The sequence below is a fragment of the Thamnophis sirtalis genome, unplaced genomic scaffold (assembly GCF_051295495.1).
Source record: "Thamnophis sirtalis isolate CommonGarterSnake01/CBP01778 unplaced genomic scaffold, rThaSir2_p1.2 scaffold_2, whole genome shotgun sequence".
NCBI lineage: Eukaryota > Metazoa > Chordata > Lepidosauria > Squamata > Natricidae > Thamnophis > Thamnophis sirtalis.
In genome coordinates, this window is record NW_028261382.1 from 6,882,735 (window position 1) to 6,905,763 (window position 23,029).

The following is a 23,029-nucleotide window of genomic DNA, read 5'->3' on the forward strand; positions in this document are numbered from 1 at the left end:
ACAAGAGGCATCCTCTTCTATGTATGTGAGAAAGAAGCATTTCTTAAGGTGCCATTTATAATGGGACTGTTTTGTTTTTTTTAATGATTTCTGACCCTATCCTCTTTCCTTCTCCACAGTCTATCGGCAACGCTAAAACCACAAGAAACGACAACAGCAGTCGCTTTGGGAAGTACATTGAAATTGGTTTTGATAAGCGGTATCGAATCACAGGTGCTAACATGAGAACTTACCTGCTAGAAAAATCGAGAGTGGTGTTCCAGGTAAAGTGGATTCTGCCTTATTTTGAAGTTGCATGATGATGAGTTGGGGAACTAAACTTTGCATCTGATAGGTTACATCTGGAGTGGGATGTTGTTGGTTTTCCTCACTGCAATCTACAGTGGAAATGGTTACTTATGGGTTGTTTTAGTCAAAACTTTATCAGGATAGTACAGCAGGTGTAATACATAAATTCACCCGTTATATATATATGTTATTTCTGTGTATGTATTTCTGTGTAATTTATTTGTTCCTGGAGACAGCTGTCTGTATGGTTGCTAAGAGACAGCACTGACATGCTAGTTCATGTCAAATATAATCTGTTTGCATTAAAGGCGGAAGAGGAGAGAAATTACCATATCTTCTATCAGCTTTGTGCTTCTGCGGCATTGCCTGAATTTAAAGCTTTGCGATTGGGTATGTAATGGTATCTGTTGTACCATGTTCTGGCATTTACCAAAGTACTTTTATTATCTATTAATGACCATCTATCGTTTATGTGCATCCAGTGCTATGCATATTCCAAGCATTTTACCAATGTCAGTCATAATTTATGAGAAATCGTTATTTGCTTGATCCCTCTGACTGCATCGAATCTCTGATTTTGAAGTTTGAGCATAAATTGGGTTTGTTTCCAAGAGAGTCTAGTTTAATTTTATTTTTAGTAATTTCAGTAATTTTTAATAATATAGTCATTTCAGCCTCAAAGCAAGGGATATAAATTCTTAATAATGAACAAATAATCAATTTGCTTGGCCGCAGTTATTAGACTCTTGCATGAAAGTCATAACATCATTTTGAAGTTTTGTTATAAAAAATAATTTTGTTTTGGGGATGTTGGCTTGAGTTCTGATTTTTGTTGCAATCATTTCGTCACCATTTGAGGAGACATCGTCAGTGCGCTTTGAGTTGTGCTTGTCAGACGAGCACAATTCAAAGCATCCTGATGATGTCTCCACGAATAGTGATGAAACATTTAAAACCCAATTGCCAAGCTCAGAGCTTAAACCAAGAGCCCAACTACCAACCCAAGCTACTAATATTCAAGTACATTTCAATCTTGTTTTTGTTCAAATAGGAAACGCAGGCTATTTTCACTACACAAAACAAGGGAGAAGCCCGGTAATTGACGGAATTGATGACGCTAAGGAAATGCTTAACACACGACGGGCTTGCACACTCTTGGGTAAGCATGCAACTCTTCAAGGGCATCACTTAGGATAAGTAACCCAACGTTCTATATTATTATTTGCAAAAAAAAAAGCAAGAAAAAAAGCCTAAAAGGGTGAATAGATGCTTAAGAGATGGTTTCATTTAACTGAGCGTCATAGTTTGCAAAATACAAATGTGTCTGGACAGCTTGCTAACTACTATTTGACATCTCAAAGGCATCGACGAGGAATGGAGGAGGAGGCGCAGATGTCAGTGACAAATAGCTCGGCTTTCTGTGCAGGGATACTAAGAGCAACTGACTTTCTGAGAAAAATAAGATTTGAAGCACTGTAAGGCTCTCACACTTGTTGCTTGGTGTAAAACTCACAATTCTTTTACCAAGCGCATATGCCTTCTCAGAGGATAAAAGTATGTAGAAGTAGTACAGTACAGTAGAAGCCATTTTAAGGCACAACAGACTGTATCATAACAGAACACACACCCCGAGGGATGTTAGGGGTGTCTTACCCCCACAGTATTTGTTTCCAGAGAGTAAATAATCTGTGTACCAAGTTTGGTTGAAATTGCTCGAGGCATTACAGAGTTATGCTGGAATGTACACACACACACAGACATACACAGACAGGGATATATGTATGTATGTATGTATGTATGTATGTTTGTATGTATGTATGTATGTATGTATGTATGTATGTATGTATGTATGCTGATAAATAAATAAAGGGAGACTAGTATAGATCTATTTCAAGCTATTTAGCTCTCATCAGCTAGCCATACCCTTACTGGGATTCAAACCTGTGCTGCATTGCATCTTAGGCAGATGTGTTAACCACTAAGCCACAGAGTTCGACTCCTTATCAGCCAAGCCAGGGTGAAAGGTATCTATTTAGAGTTACAAACCCCCCCCCCCGTATGCCCAAATATGGGAGGAAGTATATATGTATGTATGTATGTATGTATGTATGTATGTATGTATGTATGTATATGTGTATATATATATATATATATATATATATATATATATATATATATATATATATATATATATATATATATATATATATATATATATAATAGATAGATAGATAGATTGATTGATTGATTGATTGATTGATAGATGATAGATGTGTTGCTTTGAATTGTAAAAATGCTGCAGCAGTCTGCTTTAATTACTAAAAAATGTGATAACATTAGCATAAATATTTGTAAAAAAGCAAATATTAAGGGGTGATTATGTAGGGACATAGGAACATAGATAGTTTATGATGATTTTAAAAAAGCATGTTTGCATCTCTTGCAAGTGGGACTCTACAGTCGGAAAAGTAGATGTGGCTGCAGGTTCTTGCCTTTTTGGTAAAAAAATCTCACTCAGTGATAAATTTAACCTTGTTATGAATTGCACCTTGTATCATTCTTGTTTAGGTACTTAATAGTATTCAAGATAACTTTTTTTTTAAATCTTCCCCCGCTTCCCTTCTCCCAACAGGCATTGTTGATTCCTGTCAGATGGGAATTTTCCAAATCCTTGCTGCTATTCTGCACTTGGGCAATGTCTCCTTCACATCTCGAGATGCTGATAGCTGCACAATACCCGTGAGTCCCAAAATACTTCAAATATTCTCAATCCCATTAATATTGCTAATCCCTTCCTTGTGAATTTGCGAGGTAGTTTGTCTTGCCAAACTGGAGATAAGATGCATTTCTCCCATCTCTTCAATTTTTTTTCTTTTCTTTTCAGATTCTTTCTCATTTTTCTTCAGAGTCCATCTTTCCAACTGGAAAGATTTTCTCATTAAATCTAAAGCATGGTAGGGGCTGGGGTGTGTTGCTGCCGGTTTTACTACTGGTTCGTATCCCGCGCGCATCGCACGTGCGTGCTGTTCACTGTAAATTGTTCTTGGCGCATGGGCAGGACAATTTACAGTGAACTGTGCATGCACAGTCATTAGAAAACAACATGGCGCCGGCCCAGTGCCGGCAAGGGAACCGATTTGGGGGCGTGGCAGGCTTGGGTCGCTGCCGGTTCTATGATCCAGGCCTGAATTCCACTACCGGTTCGGCTGAACCGGGAGCAACCCACCTCTGGGTAGGGGGGGAATTTTGTGTGGCGCGGAGGCCTATAGGTGGAGGTCTCGCCTCACAAACAGGAGGCTGTGATTTCGATCCTAGGTAGAGGCAGGTATTTCTCTCTGGGCACAATGAGAATATACCAGCTGAACAAAACTCTGGACTGGCAACAATCAGGGCATCCGGCCAGTAAACACTCAGCTCCATTCAATTGCCCAGACTCCGCAAGGGATTATGGGTGCATTAAAAGAAGAGGATGATGGCAGGGGGGATTTGGGCTGCTTGAAAATAATTTAGATGACTAGTTAGGAGTACGTGTTGTTTTCAACTCTTATTTCCGTAGCCTAAACACGAGCCCCTGCGGATCTTCTGCGATCTCATGGGAGTGGAATACGAACAGATGGCGCACTGGCTTTGCCACAGAAAGCTGGCCACTGCCACAGAGACCTACATCAAGCCAATTTCCAAGCTGCAGGCTATCAACGCCAGGGATGCTCTCGCGAAGCATATCTACGCGAACCTTTTTACCTGGATTGTTGAGCATGTGAACAAAGCTTTGCAGTCCACCGTGAAACAGCATTCTTTCATTGGCGTATTGGACATTTATGGGTGAGTGTTTTCCGTCCCGGTGTTTTTATCCAGTTTCGGTACCATCGCAATGATTTCAAGTGGCGTAGTAAAAAAAAAAAAGATTCAACCTTGAGCTGCAAATATTTTCCTTCATTGATAGATTTATCTGAAACCCTATCTTGGAAGTTTCACAGAATCAGGTTATATAATAGACAAAATGAAATAGCTTAACATCGAGAAGGACTGGGGTTTCCCCCCCCCCCCCCTTGGAAGGAAGGTAGAGATAGGGGTAAATATTTTTTGTTTGTGTGTTTTGGTCTTGTCGTTTCTTTCCATTTTAATACAGCTGAAACTATTCAGTTGTAGCGAATGGAATAGAATAGAATAGAATAGAATAGAATACTTTATTGGCCAAGTGTGATTGGACACACAAAGAATTTGTCTTTGGTGCAGATGCTCTCACTGACTGTACATAAAAAGACAAGATACATTAGTCAAGAATCAGGTGCAACCCTTAATGACAGTCATAGGGTACAAATAAGGGACCAGGAAACAATCAATATCAATAGAATGTAGAATAGAATAGAAATCTAGAATAAAGTGGAGTGGAATGGAATAGAATGGAATAGAATAGAATAGAGGAATAGGAGAAAGGGAAAGGCAGAGGAAGAATGGGAGGGAATGTAAGAGTAGGAAAGAGGGGAGGAATGGGAAGAAGAGGGGAAGGGTAAAGGGGAGGAAGGGGAAGGAGAGAAGGAAGGAAGGAGAGAAGAAAGAGAAGAAAGGGGGGTAGGAAGGAGGGAGGGAAGGAAGGAGGGAAGGAAGGAGAGAAGAAAGGAGGAAAGGAAGGAGGGAAGGAAGGAGAGAAGAAAGGAGGGAAGAAAGGAGGGAAGGAAGGAGGGAATGTAGGAGAGAAGGAAGGGGGGAAGGAAGGAGGAAAGGAAGGGGGAAAGGAAGGAGAGAAGGAGAAAAGAAAGGAGGGACGGAAGAAGGGAGGGAAGGAAGGAGAGAAGGAAGGAAGGGGAAGGAGGGAGGGAAGGAAGGGGAGTAGGAGAGAAGAAACGAGGGAAGGAAAGAGGGAGGGAGGGAAGAAGAAGTAGGACCGTTGTAAGATAAGATGGATCTATGGGATGTTAAAAAAGCAATCTTCAAGTATATTGTCAACAGTAGGGAAAAATTGTTATAAATACATATTATTAATAACAGTTATGAGATCATATAATTGTGAATGTATATATGAATTGATAAAATTAAAAAAAAAAAAAGAATAGAATTCTTTATTGGCCAAGTGTGATTGGACACAAAAGGAATTTGTCTTTGGTGCAGATGCTCTCAGTGTGCATAAAAAGACAAGATACCTTTGTGAAGAATCAGGTGCAACCCTTAATGATAGTCATAGAATAGCAATAAGCAATCAGGAAACAATCAATACCAATATAAATTGGACAATACAAGCAACAAAGTTAGAGCCTTGCAGTCCTAAGTGGGAGGATATGGGTGATGGGAACGATGAGAAGATTAATAGTAATAGTAATGCAGCCTTAGTGAATAGTTTGACAGTGGTGAGGGAATCAATTGTTTAGCAGAGTGATGGCTTTCGAGAGAAAAATATATATATATTCTGTTGTCTAGTTGTTCTGGTGTGCAGCGCCCTATACTGTCGTTTTGAGGGGAGGAGTTGAAACAATTTATATCCAGGATGTGAGGGGTCTGTAGATATTTTCCCAGCCCTTTTTTGGACTCGTGCAGTATACAGGTCCTCAATGAAAGGCAGGTTGGCAATAATTGTTTTTTCTTCAGTTTTACACCTCAGCCACGCAATGGTTCATTGAATAGTTTAGAGCCGAGGTGGCGCAGTGGTTAAATGCAGCACTGCAGGCTATTTCAGCTGACTGCTAGTTCGGCAGTTCGGCGGTTCAAATCTCACCGGCTCAAGGTTGACTCAGCCTTCCATCCTTCCGAGGTGGGTAAAATGAGGACCCGGATTGTTGTTGGGGGCAATATGCTGACTCTGTAAACCGCTTAGAGAGGGCTGAAAGCCCTATGAAGCGGTATATAAGTCTAACTGCTATAATAGTTTAAGATACGCTGAAAGTTGATTTGGTTTTTCAGGTTTGAAACATTTGAGATCAACAGCTTTGAACAATTCTGTATAAATTACGCCAATGAGAAATTACAACAGCAGTTCAATATGGTAAGTAAGAAACATGGGGTTTTTTTGATGTCATGCTCTCCACCCGCACCTTAATTATCCACTTAATAATCAGATTTTCTGGATTGGTGGTTCAGAAGAAAGTCTTTTGTCATTTTCTAGAGGGATAGCTATGTTAATCTGTTGCACCTGGCAAAACAGGCTGTCCGTTTCAATTTCTGTATCGGTGTTAAAGCCCCCAGGGAAAGCACAAAATGCAGAATCAGTACTGTAATCTTGCCTTAATGGTCCATATTCTGCCCTCTCACACAGCATGTCTTTAAGTTGGAGCAAGAAGAATACATGAGGGAACAAATTCCTTGGACCTTGATTGATTTCTACGACAATCAGCCCTGCATTAATCTCATCGAGGCCAAAATGGGAATCCTGGATTTGCTGGATGAGGAGTGCAAGGTTAGTATTCCAACTTTCCCTGTAGAAGAATTTCCGCAGAACAAAGCAGAAAGAATGAAATACCCGTTTATATCCTTGGTGGTTTAGCGAGACATCTTTCTCATCTTATTCGGCACAATTTGCCTGATGGTTTATTCCATGAGTCACATGGTTTCTGCCAATCCACAGCTTCCATAAGCTTCCATTAGCATTATATGCCCTGAGTTTTGCCCAGGGTCATTTCTTGTATCCGCTGTTCTGACCGAGGCTTCCCAAGAGCACGAAGCAAACTCCTGGTCCCGACAAAAACCCCTTTTATTAATTTACTGTGAATTCTGCTTATTCACATCCAGCAAAGTCTTTTGAGGGAGGATTTATGGTCACAGACCTTATCTGGCTTGGAGAGCTGCCAGGCTGATATCTGCAGAATTTGGCAAGGAGTCTTTGAGAGTCACGAACCAATTAAGTGAACTAATTGTCTCCTGCAAACTCCACTCCCCTTTCGCTCCTCTTTTATTTTCTCTGGGAGGGGCCATTCATCGTCCACCTGTGGCCTTATTCCCAAGTCGACCCCTGTTCCTTAGCTGTTCCCTTTGTCTGGCAACTCTGCCCATGCGCAGACTGGGAACAGGCTCCAGCTGTTCGTCTGCCTCACTGATGTCTGATTCTGAAGGCAGCTGATAACTGGCATACGGCTCTGGCCCCCTCTCTGCCTCCAACACAGAGCTCTCATCAGAGTCTTCCCCAAACTCCACGACTGGCCCATGTTCCTCCCCAATCTCCTCACTGTCCGAATCTGCTGCTAGCTCCGCTGTGGACAGCCCTAAAAAAACCAATAAAAATAAAATAAAAAGCCAATTAAAAATGTTGCAAAATTCCTGCACAGGAAAAAAGGGAATATCTCTTCCTTTCCCAAGGGCATTTATAACTTTTCTGTGATTACTGCCCCCCCCTCCCCCATGGCAGTCTTCCCACCAGAAATGTGAAGTCATCTCCCCATCTTTCCCTTCTCCAGATGCCTAAAGGTTCAGACAACAGCTGGGCTCAGAAGTTGTACAATACTCACTTGAACAAGACGGCCCTTTTTGAGAAACCTCGATTGTCCAACAAAGCTTTTATTATTCAACACTTTGCAGATAAGGTAAAGGATTTTGTTTCCTGGCTGATGTGGAAATTACTTTGTGGATCTGTCAAAAGATCTTTTTGCAGTTGTTATTGGGAGGGAATTCTTTGGGCAGAAAATGTTTGGCAGGCATTTCAACCAAGCGGTTGTGCTTCAATTGAGTGAGATGGCTTCCTTTATTATTTTTCAGAGTATAAGACGCACATTTTTCTCTCAAAAAAGATGCTGAAAATCTGGGTGCGTCTTATACACTGAATACAGCATTTTTGGCCTCCTGAAACCCCGCTCCCTTCACCAAAATGGCCGTGCAGAGCCTTTAGGAGGCTTTGAGAGAGCTCCCGGGGGCTGGGGAGGGCAGAAATGAGCAAAAAATGGGCTGTTTTTTTCCTCAATTTTGCCCTCCAGCCCCCAGGAGCACTCTGTAAGTCTCCTAAAAGCTATTCATGTCTTTTTTAAAAGGGGGTGGGGCATTTTCACAAAATACGGGCTGTTTTGGGGAGGTCTGCAGAGTGCAAAAACTTTTTTAATTTGCCTCTTCAAAATCTTGGTGCGTCTTATACTCTGGTGTGCCTTATAATCCGAAAAATACGGTAACTACGTCAGTCGGAAACATTGGCAAAGCTTACACGTTTAAATCTGAAATTGGAAATCTCATAAAGCAGAAGACTTTTTGTGCTTATCTAGGTGTACCATCTCTTTCTGGGCCACTGATGCTGTACTATTAGTATTACAAACCGTTGTTTGGTAAAATTAGATATTTGCCTTTCCAGGTGGAGTACCAGTGCGAAGGGTTTTTGGAAAAAAACAAAGATACCGTCTATGAAGAACAGATCAACGTTCTCAAATCAAGTAAGGTTAGTGTTGAAATGATCCTGGCTGCCACTTCACATCACAATCCTATCGACTGAATTTTTGTCATGATTTCTGATTTCAGTTCAGGATATGATTCTAGCCAGTTACAGCAATGAATAGGGATAATACGACAGTCTACTCCTTTCGTATTATAGGAAACTTGAGTACATAATTAAAAATCAGAAAGGAAGCTTACTTTCCTCCTCCCTGTTTGATTTGGGTTCCCTTTCTTGGAAGCTTACAGACTTCTAGGCATTTGAAAATAATTCCCTTTCCCCGTAATCTTTTCTTTAATGGAAGACTGTCCCGTATTTCAGCGAAGATGCCAGTTTTTCTCAAAATCCACAAAGTGAAAGAAATCGAGGGACGTGGTGGCTCAGTGGCTAAGATGCTGAGCTTGTCGATCAGAAAGGTCGTCACTTCGGCAGTTCGAATCCCTGGCGCTGCCTAACGGCGAGAGCTCCCATTACTTGTCCCTTGCTTCTGCCAACCTAGCAGTTCTAAAGCATATAAAAATGCAAGTACAAAAATAAGGACCACTTATCTGACCTGATGCAAGTCTGAGAGATGAGGAATGTCGTGTCTGCAGCACACTTGGGAGTGAGTTAAGCAGTGGAGAAGGTCTTGCACCACCATGTTCTCCTTGTCAGTAAGCTTTATGGATGCTTCTGTTTGGCCTCCGTGTGACACAGACTCCTGGGCCAGCTGTGCCATTGCTGGAATCTAGAAAGGGTCATTCTTACATTCTCGTGCTCATTTAAATTGCTTTATAAAGCAAAGTGAAACTATTGTATTTTTACAAGCATCTAGAAAGCAACAAAACCAGCCTGCAAATGGTCATCTGTTTTGGCTTTGGTCCAAATGGTGGGTTCACACCAGTTTGGATTGGTTCGGCCAAACCAGTAGCGGTTTGGTGGCCTGGGTCGCTGGATCGGCATTGGCCCAGGCCTGTCACGCCCCCGAATTGATTCTCTGGGCGGCGCAATAGGCTCCACCACCTTGTTTTTTTTGCTTTTGCGCATAGCAATATTTATTGCACTGCGCATGCACCGGCAGCGCGCATCAAGAGCACGGGCAGCGCAGCCATGACTGAACTATCAGTAAGTGACCGCCGGAACCCACCCCTGCTTTGGTCCCCCTTTTTATTGCATGACCTCAGGGAAAACTTTCTCTTTCCTAACACAGAGATGTCCTTTTTAAAGAAACTCTTGTGTCTGAATCAGTTTAAGATGCTGCCTGAGCTGTTTCGAGTGGAGAAGGCCGTCAGTCCCACCTCATCCACACCGTCCGGTCGTACCCCGTTGTCTCGAGCGGCCGTGAAACCAGCCAAATCGAAAATGGCCCAAGCAAGCAAGGAGCATAAGAAAACTGTGGGGCATCAGGTAAAGGGAACGTATCGCATTTCTCTGCTCCGGGCTGTTTCCGGATTGTGCATCCCTACATTACTCGGGGCTGTCCCTCGTGACAACGGAGGATGGGAGAAGAAACATATAAATCTGTTCTGACCCCCTCCTCCGTCCAGTAACGAATGCTGAGACAAGCTTAACTGGAATGTCCTTTAATTAGCAAAACACCAAAACCTCGGTGGTTGAAAGCCAAGCCAACAAACAGATAAGGACCTTGGCAGCAACTCAGACAAACTCAGGCAGCAATAAACACAGATAAGGCTTGGCAGCAATCCAGCCTGCCAAGCTCACAGTACTCTCCTTCGACATTCACTTCTGCGTTGACTTCTGCAAAGAGGGTCGTATGCACAAGTAGCTTTTTATAGTCTGGAGAGGAGCCTAATGACCACCAGCTGAGTACAATCACCTCCTGTAATTGCGTAATTGTTCCTGACGCCTAGTAGCTCTTCGATGGCGTGCATCCAGGAACAACTCACTGCTGGCTTCTGGATCACTCTCCCTTGTCTCCTCCCCACTGCTCCAAGGCTCAGGCGCCACCTGGTGGCCAACCAGTCTCTCTACGCCCTCCTCGGAATCGGAACCCTGTCCAGGGTCCTCCACATCCTCCAGAGCCGACTCATTGGGCCCCTCGCTGTCAGAGTCTGGTGGCAGCTCCAACGGTGGGCCACAACATAAATCCAATAAAGAAGCATATAAATCCAATAAACAAACAAACATTTGCTGTAGCCTTTTGTGGAGAAATAGTGAAATTCTTCCCCAGAGTTTATCTCACTTTTTAAAGTGACCTTTCCTTGGCTATTAGTTTGCCACTGCAGATCCGCTCACTAGTAAAGTCTTACAAAGAGCTCAGTTAAGGATTTAGGATTCAGGTATTTCTTGACTTAATGACTGCAACGAGGCCGGAATTATAGTGGTTTATTGTTGCAGTTGTTAAGTGGGTTATCACATTATCAGGCCCTATTTTACTCCTGGGCTCGTGAAGCCAGCACCATGATTGTTAGGCAGGTGAATGCATATTCCCCAGTGGGTGGGTTTTTTTTGCCAGAAACTAGAAAGAAATGCAGCCCCCTCCCCCTATAGAAAACCATGTTCATATTAGGGATGAGCTGTTGGGGTTCGCACGGATTGACGCGATCCTCTAGCTAGTTCGGCGAACCCCCAAACACCACCCTTGGCTGGCCCCTCCCATCTTGCCCTGTCCGTTCTAGGAGTCTCCACACGGCCTCTTCATCATGCCAGGGAAGTGCAGGGTCGCATGGAGATTCGGGGAGGGGGAAAATGGGCCTACTGGAAGTTCTGGAAGTCCAGAAACGGGTTTGTTTCCGGTCTCTGGAGGGCCTCCGCAGCCCGGGGGAAGCAGTTTGCACCCACCCGGAGGCTCGAGGGAAGCCTCCAGAGCCTGGGGTGGGTGAAAAACACCCTCCCCCCCCCCCGTTGTAGTGCAGGAGGCCAACTAGGCCACACCCACTGTGGCCACGCCCACCCAGCAACCGGGCAGCGAACCCGTTGCTGCAATTTTTGAAGCCCACCCCTGGGTCGTATGACTATAAAGAGCTGCTTGTCAGGTGCCCCAAATTCAATCATGTGAGCCTGTGGGGCAGCCATGTAGCCATCACAAAAGAGCCAAGGTGGTGCAGTGGGTAGAGTGCAGTACTGCAGGCCACTTCAGCTGACTGCTAGTTCAGCGGTTCAAATCTCACCGGCTCAGGGTTGACTCAGCCTTCCATCCTTCCGAGGTGGGTAAAATGAGAACCCGGATTGTTGTTGGGGGCAATATGCTGACTCTGTAAACTGCTTAGAGAGGGCTGAAAGCCCTATGAAGCGGTATATAAGTCTAACTGCTACTGCTATTGCTATCACGACTTCAAAAAATGGCTCATAAAGTAGTTATGGCTGTCCATCATAACTTCGAACAATCGCTTAGCAAAGATTACCGGTGCTTTTTGGACTCTTACATTTATTCCAGTGATGAATACAGATGCAGACTGTTGTTGTTGTTTTTTTTTTTAATTGTAGAGTAGATGACTTGCCATTTATGTGAGCTTTTCTTAGAAGCTGCTGCTTGGAGAGGTTTCAGTCTAAAGAAAGTAAAAAAAATGCGTCAGTGGTTTCCTTCTACATCTGTCCCCCCTTTTCGATCTTTCCTATAGTTCAGAAATTCTCTGCATCTCTTGATGGAGACCCTCAACGCCACCACTCCACATTACGTGCGGTGTATTAAACCAAATGACTTCAAGTTTCCATTTATGTAAGTAGTTCATGATGCTGTCGTATTTGCCCTCTGAAATTATATTGTGTTAGAGAACGGGGAAAAAACCCCAAACGTTTGCTGGTACTTGATTTGGACAGAAACAAACAGATGTTGTTCTGACCGAGGCTTCACGAGAGCATGAAGCAAACTCCTGGTCCCGACAAAAAACCCTTTTATTAATTTACTGTGAATTCCGCTTATTCACATTCAGCAAATCTTTCGAGGGAGGATTTACAGTCACAGACCTTATCTGGCTTGGCGATCTGACAGGCTGATATCTGCTAAACTTGGCCAGGAGTCTTGGAGAGTCACAAACCAATTAAGTGAACTAATTGTCTCCTGCAAACTCCACTCCCCTTTCACTCTTCTTTTACTTCCTCTGGGAGGGGCCATTCATTGTGGCCTTACTCCCAACTTGACCCCTGTTCTTCAGCTGTTCCCTTCGTCTGGCCATTCTGCGCATTGCATGTGCACACTGGGAACAGGCTCCAGCTGTTTGTCTGCCATACTGATGTCTGACTCTGAAGGCAGCTGATAACTGGCATAGGGCTCTGGCCCCCTCTCTGCCTCCGACACACAGAGCCCTCATCAGAGCCTTCCCCAGACTCCAGGACTGGCCCATGTCCCTCCCCCAATCTCCTCACTGTCCAAATCTGCTGACAGCTCTGCTGGCCAATGGCGGGCCACACCAGACATCATGTCATTTATTAACTATAAATCAAATTTGTGCCTTGAAAAAAAAATCTGCAGGCTGTTGTCCGGTGATGGAATTTTTATTAATGGGACGTTGTTGCTACAATGGAACATGGAAAAGTTTTGTATCCAGCCTTAAGTGCATTGAGATAAAAAATGTTTGACTCGTTGGTCCTTTGGTTTCTGATAGCAAATTTATTTTACTTTTATGGTCTTGCTTGGGTGCCCTTGAGTGCACTTCCTGCTCAACAAAACTCAACAAACCAAAAAGAGCCATTTGCATCCTTTTGCCGTTCTTTGAGCAACTCATCCTTTCCCCCCACAATGAAAAACATCTGTTCTAGGATCACATTTGGGCCGCGAATGACTCCTTCCTGTGTGTTTGCACGTAGGTTCGATGAAAAGCGGACTGTGCAACAGCTGAGGGCTTGCGGTGTGCTAGAGACAATCCGAATCAGTGCAGCTGGTTTCCCTTCAAGGTGAGCGTGTCTCTCCAGAGACGTGGGGATACGTTTTGCGTTTTGAAGGTCTTTTCAGCTAATGCCACCTTGCCTCTTGAAACCAGGTGGACCTATCAAGAATTCTTCAGCCGCTATCGTGTCCTGATGAAGCAGAAAGATGTCCTCAGTGACAGGAAACAGACATGCAAGAATGTCCTGGAAAAGCTGATTCTGGTAATGGATTTATGGTGCTTTAATGCCTGTAAAATTAGCCCATGCTGGGTGGATCCTTGTCATTAGAAGGATGAGCAGTAAAGTGGTTCTCCAGTCTCCTCTACCAGTGTGCCTCTTATCTATCTTGTCTGTCTAATCATCCATTCATCCACCCATCATCCTATCTATCTATCTATCTATCTATCTATCTATCTATCTATCTATCTATCTATCTATCTATCTATCTATCTATCTCTTATCTATCTATCTTATCTTATCTATCTATCTATCTATCTATCTATCTATCTATCTATCTATCTATCTATCTATCTATCTATCTATGATCTGTCTGAAGGTCCATCCATCCATCCACTCACTCTCCCCTCCCTCCCTCCCTCCCTCCCTCCCTCCCACCCACCCACCCACCCACCCACCCACCCACCCACCCACCCACCCACCCACCCACCCACCCACCCACCCACCCACCCACCCACCCACCCACCCACCCACCCACCCACCCATCTATCTATCTATCTATCTATCTATCTATCTATCTATCTATCTATCTATCTATCTATCATCTGTCTGAAGGTCCATCCTTCCACCCCTCCATCCATATATATAGCCACTCTCCCATCCCTCCCACCCACCCACCCATCCATCCATCCATCCATCCATCCATCTAATTAAGCACGGGGGAGGGGAGATGCTTATTTTTAAAATTATTTCCTCACTTTCAACATATAGACATCATTTTTCATGGAGAAAATATATCTGTATGGTTGCTATGAGTTGATACTGACTTGGTGACCCATAATCCAAATAGCATTTTAGTTTATCAACATGCCTCTTAAGAAGAAGAATAGAACAGGAAGCAGAGGATTTTTTAAAAAAATCAGGAAAATAGCATTGTATGAAGACTCCTTCATCTTGATGCAAATGGATTATCTGTTCTGACCTGGGCTTCCCCAAAAAGCACAAGGCAAAAGTCCCGCTTTCATTAAACGAATGTGAATTCCTCTCATTCACATTCAGCAAAGGCCTGGCAAACAGTCTTTCAAAGGAATATTTATGACCACAGACCTTATCTATCTTGGAAAGCTGCCGTGTAAATATTTTCCCAGTGAGGTGCTGTGCAAAGAAAGACTGGGCTCAGGGTCTCTGAGATTCACAGACAGATCTTCACACTCCTGAAACGAATCTAACGACCGAACGAACAAATTGTTTCCTACAAAAGCCCACTCCTCTTTTATGTCCTATGGCAGGCGCCAATCTCTTTCCAGCTATGACTTTGCTCCCAAGTCGACCCTGATTTCTGAGTTGTTCTTTTCTTCTGGCAGCTCTGCGCATGCGTACACTGGGAACAGGCTCCAGCTGTTTCTCTGCCTCACTGCTGTCCAGCTCCATAAGCACCTAATCACTGCCAGACGTCCTCGTCTCTGCCTCTGACACAGAGCCCTTGTCCGAGCCTTCCCCAGCCTCCAGGACTGGTCAATGTTCCTCCCCAACCTCCACACTGTCCCCGACTCTGCTGCCAGCTGCATTGGCTGGCCACAACATTATCACACATCTCCCAAAAACTGCTTTCAGTTCCTGGGGAAAATATTGGAACCGCCAATTAGAAAAATCCAATGTGTCACGTGCAATCTGACTTTTGCCCTGGGTGTAGAAATCAAAGTACAATCAGAGACTTAACAAAGCAACATATATATGTTTATGCAGAAATAGTTCCCTCCACACGCTGAATTCAGGGGTGCTTGTCTCAGGTAAGATTGAAAATCCATTCATCCTATAGCGGCTAAATTGGACGAAAAGTCCTTTAGATGTCCCATAGAGAAGACGAATTAATTTAGATTCCTAATTAAATCTTCCTTTTAAACTTTGACACTTTTGGTATATGGATATATGTTTAACCCTCCTGATTTTTGGGAAATACCCCTCGTGCTTAGAATGAATTCCCTAACATAGAGTGAATAATTAACGTCCTAAATTAACAATCTGAACTCTGAAACAATCTGAAATTAACGTCCTAAATTCTTAACAATCTGAAATCACCCTGATGTGTTAGAAATACAATGGTGCGATCCAGATATTTTGATCCTTTAATATATACTCTGCTGCTTCTGCATAATATCACCTTCATGGTATCGTAAGATATTTTTAAATTCTTCTGTGATGGAATCCACGCTGTCTTTTTATTTATATTGCAAAGTGGGTCAAGTCCGATACTGATTATACTTTTTCTCCCGAAAATAGGACAAGGATAAGTACCAGTTTGGGAAGACAAAAATATTTTTCCGGGCTGGTCAAGTAGCTTATTTGGAAAAAATAAGGGCCGATAAACTGAGAGCAGCTTGCATCCGTATCCAAAAGACTATCAGGGGGTGGCTGATGAGGAAGAAGTACCTGCGCATGAGGAAATCAGCCATCACCATTCAGAAATACGTCCGTGGATACCAGGCACGATGGTAAGGTGATCTTCCTTAGGATAGTGTGCTGGAAATAGTTTTGATGGAAGATAATATATGTAACTCGGGGTTGAACTGTGGGCTCCTTCATGCTCTCTGAGCTCGTTTGTTTTCTTGTAGATGTTTCATTACCCAGCTAGGTAATATCATCAGTGCTGGAAGGGAGTGGGGCAGAGGGGAGGAGGACGACTGTGGGATCCTTGATATTTTCTGAGCTTGCTTGTTTTCTTGTAGACGTTTCATTACCAAACTAGGTGACATCATCAGTGCTAGAAGAGAGTGGGGTTTGCTCTCTTTATATACTAGTGGCTTGCCCTATCAGGGTCTGTGTTTCCTTGATTAAGTTGTTGTGTATTGTTAGCTTGTTTGTGTCAGTCCTTAGTTCCTTGATTGGGGTATTGTTTACTTCTTGATTATTGATCTAGTGTAAACAATTCCTTGCTATCTGCTCAGTTTCCCTGAAAATAAGATTATTATAGGCTACATATCGAAAGGTAGGCCCGTGCAATTGGATATTCATAAGACACAAGCGTTCTCTTTTGCTGCCTGATTGGAAAGCAAGAAGTTGTAGAATGCCTGGTGGAGCATAATGTAGGGTAGATGAACTATTTTTATAATATATTTTTTTATTATTTTTACATTTAAAACAATGCAACACTGCGAAATCGAAGTGGATACCAGGCACGAAGATCTTCCACACATTCCATTATATTTGTTTCAGACTGTATGTTTGTGATGGTGAACCTGTGGCATGCACGCCAAAAGTTTGCTCCTTCAAAATCTTCCAACTGTGTTATTCTGTTACTCTGGAGTAGTTGTCAGTGTTCGGTGGTACAAAGTTGACCACAACCAACACAGGTGCTTCCAGATCCCTTGCAACTTTACACAGACAAGAAAATGTCCCACTTTAGGACCACTAAGTTCTCTGGATCGTCTCGCCGACTCAGTTCAACCTACTTTACGGAGTTTGAATGTTTGAATGAATGTTTATTTTATTTATATGCCGCCCTTTTCCCCTGAAGGGGACTCAGGGCGGCTCACAACTCAAACCAGGGAAGTGGGGGATACAGACAAAATTAAAAATGACACAAAACAATACATGATTTAAAACACACAACAGTCATACCATTTGAGACGGGGGTGACGGTTCTTTAGCCCCAGGCCTGTCGGAACAGCCAGGTTTTAAGGGCTTTGCGGAAGGCCTGGAAGGTGGTGAGGGTTCGAATCTCCACGGGGAGTTCGTTCCAGAGGGTCGGAGCAGCCACAGAGAAGGCTCTCCTCCGGGTAGTCACCAGTCGATACTGGCCGGTGGATGGAATTCAGAGGAGGCCTAATCTGTGGGATCTAATCGGTCTAGTGGAGGTAATTGGCAGTTATTGGAATACATTTGAAAGAGAAATGACGATGAATAAATTCCCTTGACTCCATGCAGGAAGATATTTATTCCAATACAATTAATTAATTTCCGTTCTCTCCCCCCCCCTCCTCTTTCCCTCTCATTTCCTTGCTCAGCCTTGCAATGTTCTTACGAAGAACCAAAGCTGCCATTGTCATCCAGAAATTCCAGCGCATGGATGCTGCACGAAAACGGTATCGGCGCATCCGAGCAGCTACCATTACTCTCCAGTCGCACTCGCGAGGTTACATTGCCAGGAAGAAGTATCACAAGGTAAGGACCAGAACTTGGCTGCGGTTTCGAACCCTGCCCAAAAGTTATGACCCAACAATACTTTCTTCCGGGATGCAGATAGAATGCATACAGGCTTTAATGTTATTTCCGTGGGTCCATTTCTCGAGGTAGAGATCGGCGCCCTTGCAGAGCAACAGGGAAGACGATCCGTGGTGCAGAGCTTTGCCAATTATGTATCCCATAATACATGGGTGTCAAACTTGCCGCGTCACTCTGCCGTCAACGTTATTTCCCTTTGTAGAGCTGGGGTGGGCATAGCCTGCGCGTGACGAATTCCAGCTCCTGGGCCGCCAGTTTGACACCCCTGCCATAATCAGATGTGGGTTCCTAACGGTTTGGCCGAGTAGGTAGTAACTTAGCCGCCCACACCTCCAAATCAGTTCTATCAGCGGCAAATAGGCGCCGCCATCTTGTTTTTTGCTTCTGCGCATGGGCGGAAGCAATTTTTTTCACTACTGCGCATGCGCGCTCCTGATGCACGTCCCTGAGCAAACCAGCAGTAAAAGAATCCAGAACCCACCCCATTATGCCATAATACATAATATGCAAATCATGTAACCCAGTGGCCCACAACCTTTTGGGCACCAGGGACCAGTTCTGTGAAGAGAGGTTTTTTGGTGGACCAGAGGGTTTGTGGCACGCCATGGGCCCGTGCCAGTCCACGGATCAAGGGTTGGGGACCCCTGATATGACCTACAACAGATATTCCCTCTAATCCTTTTCCAATTTGTTCAGTCTCCTTTGAGGTTAGCTGTTGACAAAAACAGAGCTATAATCCTGACACACTGTTATACCTCTTTATTTAAACCAACTCCCCTGTTTTGTAGTTGAATGCTGTTCTGTAGGGGAAATCTCGCTGCGTTCTGTTTAGATTGTAAAAGCCTTTTTAAAAAAAAACCTTCAGTTTTTGAATCTTCGTGGCTGTCAGCTTTCCAAATATCATCCAGAATTAAATCAGAGTTCAAGGCATAGCTTTCATCAAAGTTCCAATTTAATAAGAGAGACATGTTGGTACATCTGTGGAAAACCCAAATCTGAAAGCTTCCTGGGTTTTCCACCCAGTTGAAAGTTCAAGACCTTGGCCCCACACCCACAAGTCCATCACATGGTCCAATCTTCCTCTGCCACGCTGGCATTTCCACCCATCTAGTTCTGGTCAGGTGCAGAGACAAAGGATGACTTTGGACTTCTAGAAAGGAATGTTTTATTTTGACAACAATACATTCTACAGTTCTACTCCTTACTATTACCCCTCCTAATTCCTCCCCCCTAATGAAACAGCATAGTAAAGACAGAGAGAGAGAGTGTGTGGCAGGCCAAAGATCCTAAAAGGAATATAACTGTAGGCCTGACAGTGGCTTTGCAAGAATTTCAAAGATGGCTCAGTTGTGTTGACGAATCATGTCTTCTGACACATCCACGGTGTTCCGGTAATTAAAGATGATTTCGTTCTGCATAGCGTGTTCTTTGCCTGTGGAAACTTTTGCAACAGCTGTCTTGTGATTATGAAAGCTGGTATGGAAAATAATTACGGGCTTGTAAGAAGAGTTGAATCACCTTCCTCACCTATTCGGAGGAGATTCCTAAATGAGATTCTGTTGGGAGGCTCACAGTTTTACAGGGATCTCCGCGGTTCCAACTCTAGAGATGCTGTTTTGTAAACAATCAAACGCGCTTAGGAAAGTTTCTGGTACTTGAATATTCTTTGGATTTGCTGGGATTATTTGTGTCAGCCCGAGGACCCGCAGCAGCTGTCGAAACAAGGTATTTCTAGAGCTTTTGAACAGAGCAATGACATAATAGTAGTTGGAAATATGCTGTTGTGTATCCCAATGTAACTCAAGCATAAGAAATCATATCCAGATGACTGGGCTTTAAACATGAAAGTGGAGAAAAGCCGGTTAATGTGATACTAGAAAGCAGCTTTGTCTAAGTTGTTTTCCTGATATCCTGAACGAGAATGGCGTTCTTGGCCCGCAAATCAAAATTTGTGGCCACAAGATGGATGAAGGATCTGGAATCTTTCCTAATAGTTATATTCCTTTTGGGAATTTAAATTCTTTATATTGATTCTGAGTATTAGCATAATGTAGGAACAAAGTAAAAATACCAAACGGATTTAATTTATCAACTGAGTCGATCCCAGCTGGAACAAAGCAATATTTATTTGAGTTATTTGTAAAATATGAATGTTTAGTCTATGACTTTACGGCATGAATCATTTTATCATTTTAGCCTTAGGTGGCAAAGCAAGCTACTCCTATGAATTGGGAGGAAATATTGTTTCCTTCTTAGTTTTAAGGTTGTTGTTTTCAATTTTAATAACTTCTCTCTCAGCCACAACTCACTTTCGCTGTGCTGTCACTTAATTGTTCCCCCCCGTAGCGAATTTCAGTCAGAGATCTGAAATGCAGGGAAAGGATGCTCAACCTGTCTTTTAAATGCACAGATGCTTTGGGAGCACAAGGCCACCATTATCCAAAAACATGTGCGCGGCTGGCTGGCTCGCTTGCGCTATCACCGGACTTTGAAGGCAATTATTTACCTGCAATGCTGCCTCCGGCGCATGAGGGCCAAGAGGGAGCTGAAGAAGCTGAAGATAGAAGCTCGCTCAGTGGAGCACTACAAGAAACTCAACGTCGGCATGGAGAACAAGATTATGCAACTCCAGCGTAAAATCGACGACCAGGTAAAAGGATGCACAACTGTGGTTTAAATGAGCCACTGTGGTGTGGATGGATTCATGGATGGATGGATACATGGATGGATGGATACATGGATGGATGGATGGATGGATGGATGGATGGATGGATGGATGGATGGATGGATGGATGGATGGATGGATGGATGGATGGATGGATGGATACATAGATGGACGGATGGATGGATGGATGAATACATGGATGGATGGATGGATGGATGGATGAATACATGGATGGATGGATGGATGGATACATGGACAGATGGATACATGGATGAACAGGCAGGCAGGCAGGCAAGCCAAGATGGATGGATGGATATATGGATGGATGGATAGATAGATAGATAGATAGATGGATGAATACATGGATGAACAGGCAGGCAGGCAGGCAAACAGAGATGGATGGATGAATGGATGGATGGATACATGGATGGATGGATAGATAGACCGATGGATACATGGATGAACTGTCAGGCAGGCAGACAAGCAGAGATGGATATATGGATGGACGGATGGATGCATGGATACATACATGGGTGGATGGATGAACGAATGGATACATGGATGGATGGATGGATAGATAGATAAATGGATGGATAAATACATGGATGGATGGATGGATGGATGGATGGATGGATGGATGGATGGATGGATGGATAGATGGATGGATGGATGGATAGATGGATGGATAGATGGATGGATAGATGGATGGACAATCAGGCAGGCAAGCAGAGATAGATAGATGATAGATAGATGATAGATAGATAGATAGATAGATAGATAGATAGATAGATAGATAGATAGATAGATAGATAGATAGGTAGATACAGAGATACAGAGATACAGAGATACAGAGATACAGAGATATAGAGATACAGGGATAGATAGAGATATATTTATTTCATACTCTAAGGGCAGGCTTGATGGAACCCTAGGTCTTTCTGCTGTCAGGTTTCTATGTTTCCAAACTGAAAAAAATAGGGATGGGATGGGTGTGCATCTCCTAATAGGGGAAAAGATGATCCATATATATTTAGCCTGTATCTGTCGTCCTCTGATGATTGACCTGCCCTCTTTGGGATTTTTGTTCAGACACGAGACTCCAGGTCCCTGGTGGAGAAGCTAACTAGCTTAGAGGCGACTTACACTTCCGAGACAGAGAAGCTGCGGAATGACCTAGAGAGGCTTCGGATGAGTGAAGAAGAGGCCAGGAATGCCACCAATCGCCTCATTAGCCTTCAAGAGGAGATCGGGAGGCTGCGGAAAGAGCTGGATCAGATCCAGACGGAGAACAAAACCATCAAAGAAAAGGCGGATCTCTACAAACAAGAAACAGACAAGGTAAAATCGTTTGGTTCCGAAACACACCTCTTTTAAGTATTGATGATGAAAGCAACACGGTGTGTGTGCATGTGTGTACATGCACATGTGCTTGCATTAGTTCCATTGTCCACACTTTTGCTCCTATCTCTTCCCACTTGGCTTTAGCATGTAGCTTGAGTAGAGCAGTATCCATAAAGCTACACTTTAAAAAACACCCAAAAGTTTTATCCTATCTGTCCTTTTCACCAAAACATAGAAAGAAATGCATTGTCAGAATATTACAAGTTTTTCCCTTCCAACCTTCTTTCTTTAGCTGGTGCTTGAACTAAAAGAGCAAAACACCCTTCTCAAAGAGGAGAAAGATGACCTGAATAGCCGCATCCAAAACCAGGCCAAAGAAATTACAGGTAAGCTCGTCTCGGGAATTTACTGTCTGGGTTTTTAAAAAACTAGCTTCTGTGTTTAAGTAGGCCTGTGGATCTGAACGTGGGAATGCTGGGAAATAGGGAAGGAATCCCTATTTCTCACCTGTAGAGAGAAAGCAGCGGGTGAAGTCTTGCTTTGATTTTTCTTTGCAGAGGTCATGGAGAAAAAGCATCTGGAGGAGACAAAGCAACTGGACCTAGACCTGAACAACGAAAGGCAGAGGTATCAGAATCTGCTCCAAGAATTCAGCCGGTTAGAAGAGCGATATGATGACCTGAAAGATGAGATGAGGCTGATGGAGGTGAGTGGACCAGATGCCAAATTCAGTATCAGACTTGGGTTTGGGAAGAGATGCTTTCCAAGAGCTCCAGAGAAATGGGAATGTGCATAATTACCTTGAGGTAAGATGAGCATTCTATCTATCTATCTATCTATCTATCTATCTATCTATCTATCTATCTATCTATCTATCTATCTATCTATCTATCTATCTATCTATCTACCTACCTACCTACCTACCTACCTACCTACCTACCTACCTACCTACCTCTATCTCTCTCTCTCTCTCTCTCTCTCTCTCTCTCTCTATCTATCTTCTATCTACCATGTCTGTCTATCCGTCCGTCCGTCCATCCATCCATCCATCCATCCATCCATATCTATCTATATCTACCCTCCTTCTTTCATCTATCTGTCTGTCTGTCTGTCTGTCTGTCTGTCTGTCTGTCTGTCTGTCTGTCTGTCTATCTATCTATCTATCTATCTATCTATCTATCTATCTATCTATC

At 43.4% G+C, this 23,029-nt stretch overlaps 1 protein-coding gene across 2 annotated transcripts in view; it reads left to right on the plus strand.

Moving 5' to 3' along the window:
- The window catches only part of MYO5A (myosin VA), an 85,138-nt gene that overhangs the window by 26,333 nt on the left and 35,776 nt on the right, over window positions 1-23,029 (plus strand). For both annotated transcript variants that reach the window (XM_087704171.1, XM_087704172.1), the window contains exons 6-24: window positions 120-263; window positions 597-678; window positions 1,340-1,447; window positions 2,921-3,027; window positions 3,845-4,110; window positions 6,184-6,265; window positions 6,536-6,676; window positions 7,671-7,796; window positions 8,549-8,632; window positions 9,854-10,012; window positions 12,187-12,284; window positions 13,373-13,459; window positions 13,546-13,654; window positions 15,890-16,101; window positions 17,614-17,770; window positions 20,241-20,480; window positions 21,585-21,833; window positions 22,129-22,222; window positions 22,394-22,542. In XM_087704171.1, the coding sequence (XP_087560297.1) occupies window positions 120-263; window positions 597-678; window positions 1,340-1,447; window positions 2,921-3,027; window positions 3,845-4,110; window positions 6,184-6,265; window positions 6,536-6,676; window positions 7,671-7,796; window positions 8,549-8,632; window positions 9,854-10,012; window positions 12,187-12,284; window positions 13,373-13,459; window positions 13,546-13,654; window positions 15,890-16,101; window positions 17,614-17,770; window positions 20,241-20,480; window positions 21,585-21,833; window positions 22,129-22,222; window positions 22,394-22,542 (2,694 nt within the window). The remainder of the gene's footprint in view (window positions 1-119; window positions 264-596; window positions 679-1,339; window positions 1,448-2,920; window positions 3,028-3,844; window positions 4,111-6,183; window positions 6,266-6,535; window positions 6,677-7,670; window positions 7,797-8,548; window positions 8,633-9,853; window positions 10,013-12,186; window positions 12,285-13,372; window positions 13,460-13,545; window positions 13,655-15,889; window positions 16,102-17,613; window positions 17,771-20,240; window positions 20,481-21,584; window positions 21,834-22,128; window positions 22,223-22,393; window positions 22,543-23,029) is intronic.